Source organism: Staurois parvus, unplaced genomic scaffold, assembly GCF_062004578.1.
Source record: "Staurois parvus isolate SC_StPar_1 unplaced genomic scaffold, SC_StPar_1.0 ptg000286l, whole genome shotgun sequence".
Lineage (NCBI taxonomy): Eukaryota > Metazoa > Chordata > Amphibia > Anura > Ranidae > Staurois > Staurois parvus.
Genome location: NW_028318082.1, coordinates 172,247 through 190,749, shown reverse-complemented (window position 1 = coordinate 190,749; position 18,503 = coordinate 172,247). Strand labels below are relative to the sequence as shown.

Genomic DNA, 18,503 nt, shown 5'->3' with positions numbered 1-18,503 from the left:
TGATCATAGCCCACATTCATGTGGGATAGATGTATATAGTGATTTAACGTCTACTCCAACTAAAAGGGAGTTTCCATCAATTTTTAAATTTTCAATCTTTGCTAATACATCTTTGGTATCTTTCACATAGGAAAAGAAGTTCGGGACCATGTCCTTGAGAAACAGGTCAATATATTTTCCTGTCTTCTCAAGGGGACCCTGCATTGCGGAGACTATAGGTCTTCCTCGAGGATTTACCAAATCCTTATGGATTTTCGGAATAATATAGAAGGTAGGATAGTTGAATTCCTCAATCTTAGGATAATCATATTCTTTTTTAGGAAGAAGGTCAGTTTCCTTGCCCAATAGTAAAGTACAATTTAGTTTCTTAACTAAGATAGGAAAGGGATTAACACTTAATTTACGATAAGTGGTAGTGTCACCTAATTGACAATTTACCTCTTTCACATAATTCTGTTCTTTTAAAATTACTACATTACCACCCTTATCACTTCTTTTAATAATAATATTTTTAGCTTCTTTTAGTTCTCTAAGTGCTCTTCTTTCCTTTTTGGTAAGATTATCCCTTATTGGCATTTTCCATTCAAGATTTTTAAGATCTGTTGCTACTAAATCCAGAAATGCTGCTATCCTCATATTGGAACGTATTTTAAGCATTTTTGCTGATTTAATTTTTAAATCAACTCTTCTAATCATATCCTGATGACTATCCGCTTCCTGATCATCCTCATCATATAGGCCACCCTCTTCCGATAGAGATATCAGCATTTCCAATACTTTATTTTTCTCCATGGGTGTATCTGGGTTTAAGTTACTTAAAATTTCAGGTTTATCATGTACCAGCCTCAAAAATACCTTTCTCAAGAACAGATTAATGTCCTTGAAAACTTCAAATTCATCCATGGGGACCACAGGGTAAAAATACATCCCTTTCTTACGTAATGTAATATGTTCATCTTTGAGTGGAAAATCTGCCAAATTAATGACCTTCCTATCTTGAGGGTTGTTAATAACTACCTCTCTTGACTCCTTGTCCTGCCTTTGTTTTCCTGTTGTTTCCCTTTTAAGGATTCCTTTTTTCTCTTTTTGGTCCCTCTTCCTATTTGAGATTGATCGACCCGGGGTATATCCCCATTCTGTTGATCTAAAAAAGATACTGATTTGCCTAAACTCTCTGAGTCACTTTCACTAGAGATTGTTTCACCCATTGATCTTGAATGTGAATGAAAGAATCTTCGACTAGATCGACCTCTACCTCTTTTTAAAATAAGATCAAATATTTCACCTGTTTCCCAATCTTTGAGATTCCGCTTAAAATTAGTTTGTTTTGTAGTTCTAAGGTTCTTTTGCACTCTTTCCACTTCTTACCTAAGATGTTCATTTTGTTTCTCAAACGAAACCATATCTTTAAAGGGGTCCAATTCTTCTACACTTTTTTGATAGCTAAATCTAGTTCCTCCAGTTGCAATTTTTCCTCTTCAACAATACGTTTCATACCATTAACCCCCTGTTCAATGCACAGAGCCTTCCATTTCTCCAGAAATCTCTCATTATGTAAATGTTCTGCTGGGACTACCTTACTTCTAAGGCCACGTGGAATAATGTTCTGTTTGATGTAGGCTTCCAAAAAGCAAACATCCAATTTCCAGTTTAATAACTAGTTTTTTGTGTTCTTTAAACCTAGCTTTAATCTCCTCGTCCTTAGTTGTGATTTTTGAATCCTCTGACATGAAGGCCCTGTGCATTTCTAGTTCTCCCCACTGTGTACACCAGGTATCAAACAAATAAATAATATACTCAACACTAAGGTGATGGGTAACCTAATAATTTGTCAAGTCTCTATAGGAATAGGAAGTTCGCATGTCGCGGTGAAGAAACCCCTTAAGGCAGGGCCCTGCCAGATTTACTACACTGAGGAAGCTATATGGTGACCTGTATAACGTCTATTCAGTTCATTTTATATATTACTATGGACAATTATTATTATTGCTGCTTAATACTTCACCACCAATGCTTGCCATCACTTATTGTCATTATTGCCACATCTGGCCACCATTGAGGCTACCGCATCCCTCTCCATATATCTCTATGTATTTTTAGCCCATATTACCTAATTAGGTCCATGGGCAATCATCTTTATTACTTGGAACTTGATACTAGCCATTATTGCACTGTATGCCATATCTATATTGGTACAATTTTTTGATATACCTCCTGTTTGGCGGTGTAACCATTGTGTCGGTGCTGCAAATGTAATAGACCATTGTCACTATATCTGCAGCACCTTACTACTTTAGACCGGTCTTGATGTACAATTTTATATGTTTTTAAGGGCTGTCTATGTATTATCTCTTACTGAGGTGATGGTGAACTGAGGTATTTACCTCATTTGTCCACAATTGTACTGTATTAATAAAGCCTAATTTTTGGAATTACTTTGAGTATCTTATTCTGTCCATAATGTAACCACTTTCTGTGAATCTCTTTTCACATCCCCCTTTTTTGTGACAAACCTGTCCAGTTTGTTGTTGAATCTGGATGCCAAAAAAAATCCACATCCAGGGTTTCTCACCTGTGGCAAAATGCATGGAACACTTCCAGATTGAGAGCCCATTCCCCTGGATCCAGCTGTTGACAATGGAGAAAGTCTGCCTGTTGATTTTTTATGCCTTGGATGTGAACAGCGGACAGGGTAAAAAAAAGACACCGTCGAACTAGATGTGTGTTATGTGACCTTACAAATGAGGGATTTAACGCTGAAATCAAACCCTGTTGTGTGAACTTTCCATGTCTTTGGGGAAAAGAGTTTCCCTAACTCTAGCACCAGGTTGGAAATCCACCACACCAGTAAGATGTCAGGCGCATGGAGTGGTCCAAGGCCTGAGACTGTTTGCCCCATGCTGCCAAAATGTTATGCTGCAAGGGACTGAAGTGGAACTGGGTGTATCGCACTGCCATGAAGAAGGCTACCATTAGGTTCAAATTCATTATGCAGTCACAAACTGAGGTACAATCTAACCCTGTGACTGATGAGCAGAGAGATAGACGTTTGTCCCAGGTGTACAAAACGCTGAGGATGGTTCCTGGGCAGGTGCTATGTGTCATCTATATTTGGGTTGAGATCCCTTTAACTAAAATGTTTGTTGTACTTAGAGGTCTCACTTATGCAGGGTGAGGGATTCTGGGACAGTCAAGCATAAGGAGAGGTCTGACTTGTTAGCAATTGCTTATTTGGGATCCAGAATTTTGGAGCTTCAGAGTGATATTCAGGCGGGAAAGAACCTCCGCCCCTGACTGAGGGGGCCAACAGGGTTACGCAGTCTCCAGGAAGCAGCACATAAGACAGGAAGCTCCTAGTGTTGTATGTGGAGTTTTAGGAGTTTGAGAGAGAGGACACCTATTTGGGTGCTGCATGTGTGCTGGAAGCTGCTAAACAACTGAAGCTAGACTTTGCTAACTTTGGGGTAAATCCCTTACATGAACTGTGCATGGCTTATATTTTGTTTGAGCTGAAAACAAGCGGACTTCTATGTTGTGTTCTCTGAAGTTAAGTCAGTTCTACTTTGCCGCTGGAAGCTGTTTTGTTTGCGTCAAATAAAAATAAAGACTTTTATGTTTAAGACAAAAGTTTTTGCACGTGATCCCAAAGTGCTATACCCCTGAACTTTACACAGAACAGAAAGAACCTAGACAGGGCCATGTCCGAATTGGGGCTCAGGTACTTCAATCGGTGAGTTGGTTCCAGCAACAACTTCTGCAGGTTGAAGATCCAACTGAATCTTTACAGAATCTGCACTGCTTTCTGGACATTGGCTGACACGGTTTAGAAGGACAGATCCTTAAGCAAGGGATCATCCAGGTAACCCACAATGTGCAACAACTTCTGCAGGTTGAAGATCCAACTGTATCTTTACAGAGTCTGCACTGTTTTCTGGACATTAGCTGATATGAATTGGAAGGACAGATTCTTTAGCAAGGGCTCATCCAGGTAACCCACAACATGCAGCCTCTGAGAATGGAGCAGAGCTAGAATTTCAGCAAGCACCTTGGTGAAAACCTTGGTGGCTGTTGAGATGCCAAAGAGAAGTGCAACAATGCTGATTACCCAGAGAAAAACACAGATAGCACTGATGAGGAAGAAAAATGGGAATATGCAAATAAACATCACAGATTTTCAGGCCAGAAAATCTCCCGGACCGACCTGGCCTATTACATGTTGAACAGGAACAAGCTGAGAGTTTGACACATGCACAATGAAGCAGCAGAAGATGCAATCATACAGTTGCAGTAGTGTCTGATGTGCCAGACTGCAGGACAAAATTGTCATTGCCTGTGCCCCTTTACAGCCATAGGCATTGGAGCACCAGCACCTTAAGACAGATTTGAAGGTAACAGGCCCTGCACTTACCATGACAGATGTGCTCCATTCTAGGCAGGATTAAAGAGACAGACCCAATCCTGATTTTGCCATCCATGATGGGCATGCCCCAAAGGAGTCTACATGAACAAAGCTCCACTGCAAGTTGACCATCACCCCAGACCTGTATAGCACCCCTGCAGCTTACTCAGTGTGAGACACCATGTGCCAAACTGAGCGTAGAATCCTGTGCCCAAAGTAATATTACAGGTTGTCCCTGCATCTTCTCCAGGTGTGGTCTGGGTACGATCCCCCAAAGCTAAGCCAAGGAGTGAACCTAAGGATTATAAATTAAATTATGTAAGAACAATATTTTCTTTTTAAAAGTGACCCTGTCATCAGTCTTAAACTCCAAATAAAAACTGCCTCTGTAATGTGAGAACTGACTTCTCCTGCCACCCACACCACTTAACACTGTTTCAATCAAGAATGACTGGCTAAAGTTTGTGCATAAACCAACACTTCCAGGAGTATCAACTTCTTGCGTCTCCTGCAGCATTCTGTAGTTTTTTTCTGCTGACTTCCAAATCACTACTGTTTCCTGTAGTGACACAGTGGACGACAGGAGGAACCACTTAGCACAGTGGGAAACAGAAAATTTATGCTCCTGGAAGTATTGGTTCCTGCAGAAGACTTCAAGGGAGGATTTATCAGGATCTGAGCAGTGTTCACCAGCATGAGAGATAGAAATAGTAAGAGTCTACAGTTTTCTTTAAGGTACATCATGTATAGGTATTGTTTAGTGTTGCGATAGGGTTGCTTTAAGTTCAATGGATATATCTCAACAGCCATTAGCAATGGTCATAATCACACTTTTTATAATTACATTCACTAAAAAATTAGGAAATATGAACAAAAAAAATTAGTAATAATGTGAAAATAGCATAGGCATTTGTAAGAATCAGAAATTCTACTCTTTAGATGGAATAACAGTGCAGCCTGGCCCATCTGGGATAGCTGTGTGATGTTATTTAGCTGTATTCCCTCCCTTTCAGAGCAGAGATGTGAGCCCAGGGTGAAGCAGCAAAGCCCCATACACACGATAAGAATATTGGACAACAGATCGTCCTTTTTTTTTTTTTTTTTTCAAGCTAGTTTCACATCGAAAGTGAAGAGTTTACTAAAGTTACAAAATTCTTGTACGACAGAATAAAAATTCAGAATTGATAAAATGTATTTGTATTGTATTTTCAGACGAAAACTGTACTGTAATCAAAAATCGCATGATCTGGTATTGTACGAGAACATTTTTTGTGTTTGTCCCTTCAAATAATTTCAGATGAAAGCGGTGTACTAACAATTAATCCCCAATGGAAACTAACAGGTCTCTCAATTGAGCTCAGGAATAACGGATACTCTTGTCCAGGCTGCTTGGGAGGGTATAAAGTTCTTAGTTTTATTTTATGTAATATGGAAAGCACTTTTGTAATATGATAGTAATTTTAGTGTGTTAGCAGTGAGTTCCGGTAGGTGTAGTTAGTGAGCCTAATACTTCTGCTGTGACAGGGAGAGTAAACAAAAAATGTCAAGTAATCAATGAAAGGCAAGGTTTAACAAACCAATTTGAGAGTGAAGATTCAGATAATTGTTAATGCTCATTGGTGACTGGTTCTCAATTAGGTAATCTTTACAACAATAACTTGTACTCGCTGAAAACCAGTGTCCCATATAGCAGCTACATACCTAAAGTAGTTCTAAAGTCTAAGGCATCATTCACACCATACATGCAGAAAAACTGATGGAAAAAAACATGTAGATGTCACTTGCAGAGACCCCAGTTGACAGTTTTCATGCACGTTTCAGTGGGTTTTATACACGTTGCAGATTCCTGGACAGAAAAAATCCACTCGTGTTACTAATGTTGTAGTGTGAACAGGGTACACAGACAGCAATGTATTTTTTTGTGCCCTTGCAGAACACGTGCACAAAAATTCACATCTCTGCACATGGTGTGAACAAAGCCTAAGAGATTTTTACCTTAATGCATTCCCTGCACTCCCTACTAACTGTTCCCCCTACTCTCTTCACTTCCTGGTCTCACATGAGAAAAAGGTAACAGCAGAAGACATTGGTTCTTGTTGCTATCAGTCAAATCCTGTGAGGAGGGAGCAGGGGGATGCACACAGGCGGGTGCTCAAACATGTTCCCCCATAGCACATGGCTTGCTGTGTGGGCACATGCAGGACAGTAGGAGTGGAGTGTGCCGACGGGGGACTTTGGAAGAGCAATAGCAATGCAGAGAGCAGGTAAGTATAGCAGCTTTTTTTTATTTGAAATTGAAAAAAATTAGGCTTTACAACCACTCTAACTATCCAACCACACCATCTTTTTAAGAGGAACATTTTTCTGATTTGATGCACTTTACCTGGCAAGCCAAATGCACTGCTTCAATTGCACAATCTTCAAAGCATTTATTAATGGACAGGTGAAGATTTTTAAATGTATTCTGTTCTTTACAATACATAGAAATCTGATCAATTGCTTCTTCCTAGGACAAAATAAAGAAAAAAACAGTTTATTTTATGTCTAAAGCATTCGATCAGCTCCATTTACTAATTAGGTGACTTCTGAAGGCAATTGGTTCCACTAGATTTAGGAACCAGTTAGGGGTATGAGAGTAAAGGGGGCTGAACACAAATGCAGGCCACACTTTTCACGTATTTGTAAAAAAAATTTTGAAAAGCATTTATCATTTTCATTTCACAATTATGTGCCACTTTGTGTTGGTCTATAACATAAAATCCCAATAAAATACATGTACATTTTTGGTTATAACATGACAAAATCTGGAAAATTTCGAGCAGTATGAATACTTTTTCAAGGCACTATATGTTAAGCTGCATATTATATTTAATTTACCTGAACAATGACAGTGAGAAAGAAAAAAAAATCAACACCAGACAGGAAGGACAATGATCTTATACATATATTGAGATAATCCGGAATGAAAATTCAAAGGCTCTCTATTTCACAACTGTTGCTTTTTCTGTACAAATGTGTTTATTCAGATATAATGTAAATATGCTGACATATAGTGATGTATGTAGAAGCCTGGTGTCTTTCAATGCTCACTCTATAAGGTCTTGCTGAGCAAAACATGTCAGAGGACACAAACTATCTGGTACTGGGTGCCAATTACAAATTGATCTGAATAACTGATCTGGAGTGTGGCTTTTATTTGTTCTTTTTTTGTTTTTTTGTCAAATTGATCATGCAAATCACGACTGATTGATTGAGTACATATTCTCTAATGTATATGAACCTTTCCTCTTTGTTCCCTTTTGGTTTGGTAAACAAGCCATTGAAAGTGTCTAAAATAAGGTATGTAATGAAAATAGAAAGGTTTTATTTAGTAAGAATTAAACATCATGTTGATGAAAGGAGGAAAGAGGAACTAAAGAATGCAAATAAAAGGAAGTTAAACATCAACTTTTGTACCTGTTTAATCTTCCTGAGTAAAACAGGAACAAGAGCATCCTTCCATGTCAGAGTTGCATTTTCTCCAGCCATAAGGATCGTATGCCATGCCTAGATAAAACAGGGTGTGTTTTAAACATATTGCACTTCAAACAGCAAAACAAGTCCCAAGTAATATTTTACTTTTGAGAAAAACTATATTTTAACCATAACAATGCAATAACAATTACTTGTGCTGTAAACTGCATAATCTGATACCCAACACTTATTCAACTATGCAAAAAAAAAAAAAAAAAAAAAAACATTTACCCTGAGCTCCGATTGAAATGTGGGCTTTCCATACTGATAAAAATTAAATTTATGTCCATAGACATCTTCCAGCCATTTTTTTGTCAACAATAATGTTTCTTCTAAAACTTTCTTCAGATCAGGCAGTAGTGAGTTAGATTCTGACTTATCTTCTGTTTGCTGTTGCTAAGTGAAATTAAAACAAATTATACTTCGACAAAGCAAGGTACACCTGCATAATACATACACTTTAAATGCTAATATTAGCCATTAAATATATCAGTGACATATCAGGATCAAATCTTATGTCTCTAGAACACAATTTGGGGTATTTCTCCCTTTAAAAACCAGATATATATTTCTATAGGTCACTCATCCCCTGCAGCACTGTAAAAATAAAATATATAAAAATGTAGTGTTTTAAAGGTAATACAGTATATAAAATGCAGATAAGTACACACATCTGCTGTGCACAATGTAGCAAAACAATAATCACAATGCAGAGTTTTGGGTGGATATGATCTTGAATTGTGTTGCTTACAAATATCGCATTTCCCTGAAAATAAGACCTACCCCGAAAGTAAGCCCTAGTGGTACTTTTTGGCGTACCGCTAATATAAGCCCTCCCCCGAAAATTATTGACTCTGCAGACAGTTGGTGACTTCTGCATACAGTGTGCTTCAGCATGCACTGAGCCCACTCTGCCATGTTTTGTGGCCTACCACTTCGTGGTTGAGTTGCTGTTGTTCCCAGTTACTTCCACTTTGTTAGAATACCACTAGCAGTTGACCGTGGAATATTTAGTAGCAAGAAAATTTCACGGGTGGACTTATTGCACAGGTGGCAACCTATCACAGTACCACACTTGAATTCACTGAGCTCCTGAGAGCGACCCATTCTTTCACAAATGTTTGTAGAAGCAGTCTGCATGCTCAGGTGCTTGATTTTATACACCTGTGACCATGGAGGTGACTGAAACACCTGAATCCAATGATTTTGAAGGGGTGCCCCAATACTTTTGGCAATATAGTGTGTACACACATACATATACACACACTGCTTAAAAAAATTAATGGAACACTATATTAATCAGAGTATAGCATCAAGTTAAACTCCTGGGATATTGATCTGGTCAGTTAAATAGCAGACTGGGTTGTTAATCAGTTTCAGCTGCTTTGGTGTTACTGAAATTTACAACAGGTGCACTTGATGGGCAACAACGAGATGATCCCCAACACAGGAATGGTTTTACAGGAGGAGGCCACTGAAATTTTTTTCCCTACTCATCTTTTCTGACTGTTTTTTACTAATTTTGCATTTGGCTAGGGTCATTGTCACTACTGGTAGCATGAGGTGATACCTGGACCCTACAGGGGTTGCACAGGCAATCCAAATCCTCCAGGATGGCACATCAATATGTGCCATGGCCAGAAGGTTTGCGGTGTCTCCCAGCACATTCTCAAGAGCATGGAGGAGATTTCAGGAGACAAGCAGTTACTCTAGGAGAGCTAACCAGGGTTGCAGAAGGTCCTTAACCCATCAGCAGGACCGGTATCTGCTCCTTTGTGCAAGGAGGAACAGGATAAGCACTGCCAGAGCCCTACAAAATGCCCTCCAGCAGGTCTGGGGAGGCATATCCATGGAGAGACACACAGACCTTTACAAGCTAGACAATGGAACCCTGACTGCCATTAGGTATCAGGATGAAATCCTTGGACCCATTGTCAGACCCTATGCTGGTGACAATCTGGACTACAATTATGCTAATAGCATAATTGTAGTCCAGATTGTCATCAATTATGTTCCCTCAGTTAGCCTATAAAAGGACGGTCTTCGGCCTTTGCCTTCTTATCTTGACAAAGGAGCGCGCTTCCGCCAATAGAGGCCAGCACATGCTCTGAAACGCGTCGAATGAATGCTGGTCCCTGATGTCATCACGCCAACATCGCGCCTCAGCATGCGTTCCAGACGCCATCTTAGGAAGAACGTACATACCTGCCGGCTTTCTCCTCCGTCTTCATCTTTTCACCACGCTTGTTCTGGGCGCAGACGTGGATGTCAGACATTTGCATACAGCCTTTCCTCATACTGGATACTTACCGCATACATGCTTGTTTTACCTCTTCCACGTGAGAGTGTTTCTACATTTGTGAATTATTAAAGTGGTTCTTCTGCACTTAAGAGGTGCTTCTTTTTTCCTTTTATTACACAGAGTCCTGCTACAGCACTATATGAAGCCTGCCCAAAGTGCCCTGTGGACCTTTTTACTTTAATCCACTTATATTACATTATAATTTATTGGACTTTATGGATTTTTTGGGTACTTGGTGTTAGTGCTTGCGCTGATCATATTTTCTTACTTTTTCTTGCCTATGCTGGTGCAGTGGGTCCTGGGTTCCCCCTGGTGAACGACAATGCCCGCCCTCAAGTGGTGAGAGTATGCCGGAAGTTCCTGGAGGATGAAGGAATTGATACCATTGAATGGCCCCCATGCTCGCCTGACCTAAATCCAATAGAACACCTCTGGGATATCATGTTTTGGTCCATCTGACACTGCCAGGTTGCACCTCAGACTGTCCAGGAGCTCAGTGATGCCCTTTTCCAGATCTGGGAGGAAATAACGCAGGACACCATACATTGTCTCATTAGGAGCATGCCCCGACATTGTCAAGCATGCATACAAGCACATGGGGGCCATACAAACTACTGAGTACCATTTTGAGTTGCTGCAATGTCAAAGCTTAATTGAAAAAGCTGAAGTTAGAAACTGATTGGCTACAATGCATGGCTGCACCAGATTCTGAGTGCACTAGTTTTAGTAAATCTCCCCCTATGTATTTTGAGAGATTAGCCCGGCAAAAGAGTGTGCATGACTCCATGGATGAGTTCACTTGAACACTTGAAACAGGCACAGCAAACACTAGTACTGAAACTCGCATGCAATTTATTAACAAAGCCTATATACTGTACACTATGTACAGGTGCAAAAAAAAATAAGGGTTAGTTCACATGTGTGCTGAGTATGAAGAATGCACCAATGCTCCTTAAAGAAACTATAGCATTTATGAAGTGTATTAATATGTTTTTGTTGTGTTTTTGAAGAGTTGAAACAGCATCAAGAATGCGTGGTAAATGCCCATAGAAGTGTTGTTTTTCTAGTGGGAAGTGCTTAAAGTGGAAGTGATATAGAGGAAATGATCTGATTTGAAGCGTATTTAGTTTATGGTGTGATAGCAGGCATTTTTGTGAAGTCTCTGAAAGATAGATTCATATACTTTGATCTCTTTGACACTTGGCTTGCTCCAGCTCAAGATCATGGAAAGACAGCCATGGTCACTTGCAGGCACGGAAACTTGACAGCATGGTCAAATGACACTTTTCTGACACAAAAAGCTTTACCACTGACAATAATGCTCAATGAGATAATAAAATATGATGTAGTGCTACTCAAATAACAAATAAATAAATAAATCATGTTCCATAAACTCATATAAATAGATAAATGTGATAAATATAAAGGGACAAAAAGTGCAAATATCATAAATGTGACCTGATCCACATGGGATAAAAAAAATGACACAGAAAAAACGTTAAGTGTCTAAACGTGACCTGATCCTCTGGGGATCCTTTGTGAACAAAGTGAATTGTAATCCACCAAAGTGATGGTAATAACTTAGGTTTGTATACCAATACTCTCACCGAGTATGGTATATGAGTGAATTGATCCTAAATTGGATCTATGGTGATGGTGGACACTCAAACCAATAGGATAGAATAGTCCAAAATGGGACTAATATGTGAATACTGTCCAAACAACGACTCCAAATCAAGGAAAAACGCACATACATACAGGTAAACACTTCTTATATCAAATGTGTACACTCACTTAATATCAAAAAGAAAATACCCCCAACAAATATCAACCCAAACACATATCTTGTGTTGAAAAACCAAAATAAATGCCACGTGACAATAAGGAAGGATATCCACAGATAGCTGAAATACCCGCTCACCTCCTTGCTTCGACCCAAAAGAGTCAAAACACCTTTAGGATCACCAAACTGGATTCTCCATGTACATGATTCCTCTGTCACTGCGCACCTCTCCCTGTAGCGATCTCCCCCTCAAGAATATACGTAATGGTGGCGAAATCTTCTACAGGTATACAGGTGTGGTATAACCCAATATCTCAGTAGAAAACATAAGTAGAACCTCCCATAGTGTATTACCTTTTAATATATGCAGAATAGAGCAAAGCCTTCCAAATTTTGCACTCACAATGTAACCATGGAAAAACAAGCATTTAGAACCTCATGTTCTGGGTGTACTTGCATGGGTGTAGTAAAATGGCGTCCGCGCCAGAAGTGCGTCACCTCGTGCCTACGCGTTGCGTCACAGTCACGTGACTTCCGCAGGAACACTTTTCGGCCACTGAAATTCTGTGCATCCTCAGCTTACAGTGCATTGCCATTTAAATCAATGGAGGCAGCTGACAAATGTGGATGCTTCTTGAAAGCGAGATACTGCTTGATTTTTAACGCATCACAAGACAACGCTACCACTACTGTAATTTTCATGGCAGGCATTTAAGGGCAGTTATGAAGCTTTAAAAATGCCGCATAAATGCTGTTTAAAAATGGGATACGGACGCAAGTGTGAACAAACATTAAAAACCAAAGGAAACGGGATCCTTGCCACTTGGTATCTCACTATTACAGGGGGTCCCTAGCTAAGGGACCTAGAGTTTGTTTTGATGCCATTGCACCTAGGTCAGAAACACAAAATTTAAGCTGGGTTTTAAAGGCCCACATAAATGTGCAGTTTAAATTGATTTAGGCTACTTTCACACTGAGGAGTTTTTGAAATGTTTTTGCATTAAAAAAAAGCGCCAATTAGCCGATACTTGGAGAGTAAAACACCCAAGAGAAAGGTATTATACCTTCTTCTCTTCTGTACACTGAATGTATTCAAGGTTGGATTATATATTGATAGAACATAGACAGTTGGAGTTGTTGGCAAGTTCCAAAATAGAGGTTACAGCTAGCTCTGACCATGTTCCCATCACAGCGAGACTTCAGACTGGTGTAGAGCAGGGTAGCACAAACTTTTGGAGATTAAATGCGACGCTTATACAAGACCTGGAAATGGTGAAAAAGTTGAAGCAGGAAATCAAACAATATTTTGAGCTCAATGAGACCTAGGAGGTTATGGCAGCCACAGTGTGGGAAGCCCATAAGGCATATATAAGGGGATTACTGTTAGCAATAGAGGCAAGGAAAAAGAGAGAACGGGGGAAAAAAAATAAAGAGGGTGATGAAGAAAGTACATAGTTTAAAACAGTTGCATAAAAAGAATAAAGGTATGGATATATTCCGGAAAATAATCCTTAAAAGAACTAAATGATCTTATGGAACAGGAGGTGAGGAGGATATTTAATAGGGTATCTAAGGAAAGATATCAGTGGGGGAATAGACCTGGAAAATATTTAATGAGGAAGTTAAAGGAAAAGAAAGCAAAACATTTTATAGACAAATACAAACTGATAAAGGAGATCTAGTGTATTCCACCTCTGATATTGCTAATAGGTTCCAAGAATATTATAGTAGGCTTTATAAAGTAAGTTCCAGAATCCAAAAAGAAACGGAAGATGAGAAGAAGAGAAAGACAGAAATACTTAAAAGATACCTACTACTGGAGATACCTAGAATAGCAGAAGATAAATTATTAGGTCTAGAAAGAACTATAACCCCGGAGGAAGTTAACATGGCCTTGAAAAGTTCGGCCTCAGGAAAGAGCCCAGGGCCGGATGGATTCACTGTAGGTTATTTTATAAAATTTAGAGACCTTCTGGTCCCTAAAATGTGCGCGTATATGAATGCAATAGTTGAAGGAATGCAAATGAGAGAAGAATCATTACAAGCACATATAACTATCATACTCAAGGTACACGGTGCGAGAATTACAGGCCCATATCCTTATTAAACGCCGATACAAAACTATATGCTAAGGTCCTGGCAGCGAGAATGAAGGGGCTGATGCAGGAATGGATACATCTGGATCAGGTGGGATTCATCCCTGGAAGAGAGGGAAGGAACAATGGTGTATGGTCATTGCTCTTATTGCAAAAAGTAAAGAGTGAGAAGCAGGCAACATTATTCCTATCGTTAGATGCCGAGAAGGCATTCGATAGGGTGGACAGGGTATTTATGTTTGATATGTTAAAAATTCTGGGAATAAGGGCCCAAAATGGTTAATTGGATAAAAGGGCTTTATAATGGTCCCACGTCAGAGGTGAAGGTTAACGGATCGCTTTCCCAGTCTTTCAAAATGTATAATGGTACATGACAGAGATGCCCGATATCCCCTATGTTGTTTGTGTTATCATTAGAACCTATTCTAGCAAAGGTTAGACAGAGTGCAGCGTATAGCAGAAATAAAGATGGGGGAGGTGGAGCACAAGGTGGCAGCATATGCAGATGTTATTTTATATAGTAAATCCTAGAATAACACTACCCAGTCTAATGAGACTCTTAAAACAATATGGAGAGCTGTCAAATTTGAAAATAAATCCAGCAAAATCAGAGATCCTAAATATTAACATCCCAAAACAAGAGATGTTGAGCCTTCAAAAGGAGTTTCCATTCACGTGGAAGGATAAAGAGATAAGTTAATTGGGAATAAAACTAGCACCTGCAATATAAAGTTAATTTCAGGCAAATTATGTCCCCTTAATAAATGAATTAAAAGAGGAGTTGTCAGCAACTGTGGTAGTGAGCCTTTGTAGATCGTCAACTTGGGGTTCCTCAGGGCGCGGAGTCTAAGCCCCAGCCTGCTTCTTCACCAGAGCCCCTGATGGTGGGGATGGACTTGCAGCAAGCTGGGACCAGGTTACAGCCCCCGGGTATGCCCAGCTGAGGATGAGGAGACCGCTCACAGGAGCAGAATACAATGGGAGGAGACAAATGGAAAGCCGAGCTCAGGAAAGGCGGAAAACAAGCACAGTCAGAGAACAAAGCCAGGGTCAGTACACAAGTAGCCAATGCAGGATACAGGAGATTGCCTGCCTATATAAGACATGCTAACAAGGAGGCAAGCCAGGAAGTGATGGAAGGGAAGGAAATAAAACCCAGATAACAGCAGACGACGCCCATAGGTGAGCACAGACAAACACACATGGGAAAGGGACCAGGAACAGCACTGCAGCAAGGAGGTAAGAATACAGACACAAGAAACTTCAGGCTAACTTGGGACAGGAATTGAGGAGACTTTCAAAGGGGGGCGTTTCCTGGTTAGGTCGTATAAACTTGGTAAAAGTAGTGATAGTTCAAAAAATTCTATGTAAGTTCCACATGCTCCCAATAAATTTGCCAGGGTCTTTTTTCAAGGTAATAATGAAGTTGATACTCAGGTTTATATGGGCAAATAAGAAACCAAAAATCAGACATGAGGTTCTGTGTAGGGTAAAAAAGAATGGGGGAATGGGGCTGCCTAATTTTAGAAAATATTATCTAGCGGTTTTATTATCACAAATAGTTGATTGGACATTTAATTCACAAGCAAAAGGGTGGATAAATATGGAAAGAACACTAAGTAAGGCACCATTAGGGAAGATAGTATGGATACCACATAAATTTTGTTTGTTAGATGAAGGTATGAATTTCCTCACAACAATAGTACTAAGAGTTTGGGATAGAATGTATAAGCAAAAAGGATGGGAATATAATTCAGTATTGATCCCTTTAAAGGGCACGGAGTATTTCCCCCTAGAAAAAGATATCATTTTTGGTAAATGGATTAAATATAAAAATGCACATTTGAAGGATATTTGATCAAGGGGAAGTTATACAAGTACCAAGAGTTAAGGGAGAAAAGTTATTTATTTGTCACATTAGATGAGTGGAGGTATGGGCAATGAACCACTTCAAGTCTGGATACTTTCACCCCCTTCCTGTCCAGGTCAATTTTCAGCTTTCAGCGCTATCACATTATGAATGACAATTGCACGGTCATGCAGCACTGTACCCATATGATTTTTTCAGCATTTTTTTGAGACAGATAAAACTTTATTTTGGTGGTATTTATCCACCACTGGGATTTAAATTTTTTTGCTCTATAAATGAAAAAGTCCAACAATTTTGAAAAAAAAGTGTTTTTCTTATAACATTTTGCAAATAAATAATCTTTTCTCATAGATCTTGGCCAAAATTTATTCAGTTATCTTTTTAGTAAAAAAAAATAACCCAAATTAGTTTATAACCAAAAATTATAATTTTTCTAAATTTGTTTTTTAATTTAATTTTTTTTTTTTATATTATGATTTATGGGGGTTTTTTTTAAACATACTGTCACCCTAGCAGTACAGTGTCACCATAATGACACTGTACTACTTGTGGGGGGTGATGAAGATTTTTTTTTTTTTTTACACAGACTGCTTTTACACACAAAGGCTGTAAAAGCAATGATTTCTCCTTCTCTCTGGCTGCATTCTTGCAGCCATTGAGAAATACTGTGTGAGCTGTGATTGGTCACAGCTTGTCACATGATACAAGGCTGTTGTGAATAGCATTGTACCATGTGACCTCTGTGATCATTCACAGATTTCACACGTAGTAAGTAATGATGTCAGAAGTGACATCTTGCTTACTACTATTCATGTGATCACGGATTGGCCAATCAGTGATCACATGATCGGGACCTCATACAGAGGTCCCTAACAACGATCGGTGTTCCGCTGTGTCCTCCGGACACAGCAGGCATCAGATCGCAGTGCTGCGCGCTCCTAGGGAGCGCACACAAGCAGGGAAGCGGGGAGGACATTTATAAACGGCCACCCGCCCCTGCACTGCTCCCGTCTGGCCGTTTATATACATGGGCCAGACGGGAAGTGGTTAAGACATTTTGTTTCATCGCTGCTCCATCCATTGAGGATTGTGGAGGCTATGTATCCATTTGAAAAATTGATGAATGTTAACATAGCTCCGAAACATATTACTTCTAGAATATAAAGATCCTTCTAGATAAGGAGGGAGTAGATCTTCCCGGGTTTTCGGGAAAATGGGGAAGGGAGGTAGGAACAAAATTAGAGGTACAACAATGGAACAAAATATTTAATTTTACATATCAGGTAATAGATATGGACACAGTAGAAATTAATTATAAATGTGTGATGAGATGGTATATTACACAAAGTATGGCGCATAAGCAGCAAGTTGATGCTTCACCTTTATGTTGTAGAGGTTGTGGTAAAAAAGGTACAATGGCACACATTTGATGGAATTGCCTGAAAATACAAGAGTTTTGGAAGGAAACAATTCATGGCATTCAGGAAATCAGTGGGAATATTATACAAATAGACCCGGGGATGTGTTTATTTTATTTGGAGTCTGTAGCTACTAATAGTAAAAATAGGATATTATATCATCTAATTAACACCACCAAGAGCCTGATCCCTAAGTTCTGTCGGAGCCACCCAGAATTAAGGATTGGTTAAATAGAGTGGAAAATATTTTCAGGATGGAGGAGCTGTGTCATGTGGTAGAAGATAAAAAAGGAAGAACTTGAGAAGGTGTGGGGCTGTTGGATAGAATTTAAAACATCTAAGCGATATTTGGAATGGATCGGGAATTAAGAGGAAAAAAAAAAAAAATAAACATGACAAAGAACATGAATAGTGAAAATAGGTGAGAAAGGGAAAAGGATACAGATAAGGATAGATACATACTAGAGGAGTTAATTTAAGTTATTTAAGTAAATTCAGAGATGGACCGAGGTAATTTGGGAGGGGAGTGTGGGGTGGGAGGGGAGTGGGTGATATGTAAGAAACTATAAAAGTGATTTACGATATCTGTGTATGTTAATTATATTGGGCGGTTGTACCCTTTTGTATTGCAAAATTTAACAAAGGAAAAAAAAAGCACTTGAAAAGCTCAAGAAAAAAAGCCTGAAAAGAGCCTCTGAGAAGCATTTTTGGTGCAGTTTTTAAGTGACGTGTCCTTTAAGAACGCTCAAAGCGCAGAAAAAATGCCTATGTGTTTTTGTGGTGGATCAGTGTGAAAGTAGCTTAAGGCCCACATAAATGTGCAGTTTAAATTGATTTTGATTACTTTCACCTTGATTATTTTTGATCCAATGCTTTACATTGCAGAGGAGAGCTATAGGGTCTTATTGACCCCATATCTCTCCATAAACAGGACCTTTCACTAATTATTTCTATCACAAGGGATGCATGCATTCCTTGTGATAAAGTGATTAAAATTTTTTTAAAGGGACAGTGCAAAAAAACAAAAAATAAAAATAAAAACATTAAATAAATAATAAAAAAAAAGTTTAAAGTGCCCCCGGCCCCCCGCGCTCACACATAGTGGTGAAAGCATACGTAGGC

The 18,503-nt window shown here is 39.2% G+C and overlaps 1 protein-coding gene across 1 annotated transcript in view; it reads right to left on the bottom strand.

Moving 5' to 3' along the window:
* Positions 1-18,503, bottom strand: part of RNF213 (ring finger protein 213) — a 454,388-nt gene that overhangs the window by 282,292 nt on the left and 153,593 nt on the right. The window contains exons 13-15 of the mRNA XM_089682127.1: positions 8,144-8,308; positions 7,856-7,945; positions 6,783-6,905 (exon numbers count right to left, since the gene is read on the bottom strand). Of these exons, the coding sequence (XP_089538253.1) occupies positions 6,783-6,905; positions 7,856-7,945; positions 8,144-8,308 (378 nt within the window). The remainder of the gene's footprint in view (positions 1-6,782; positions 6,906-7,855; positions 7,946-8,143; positions 8,309-18,503) is intronic.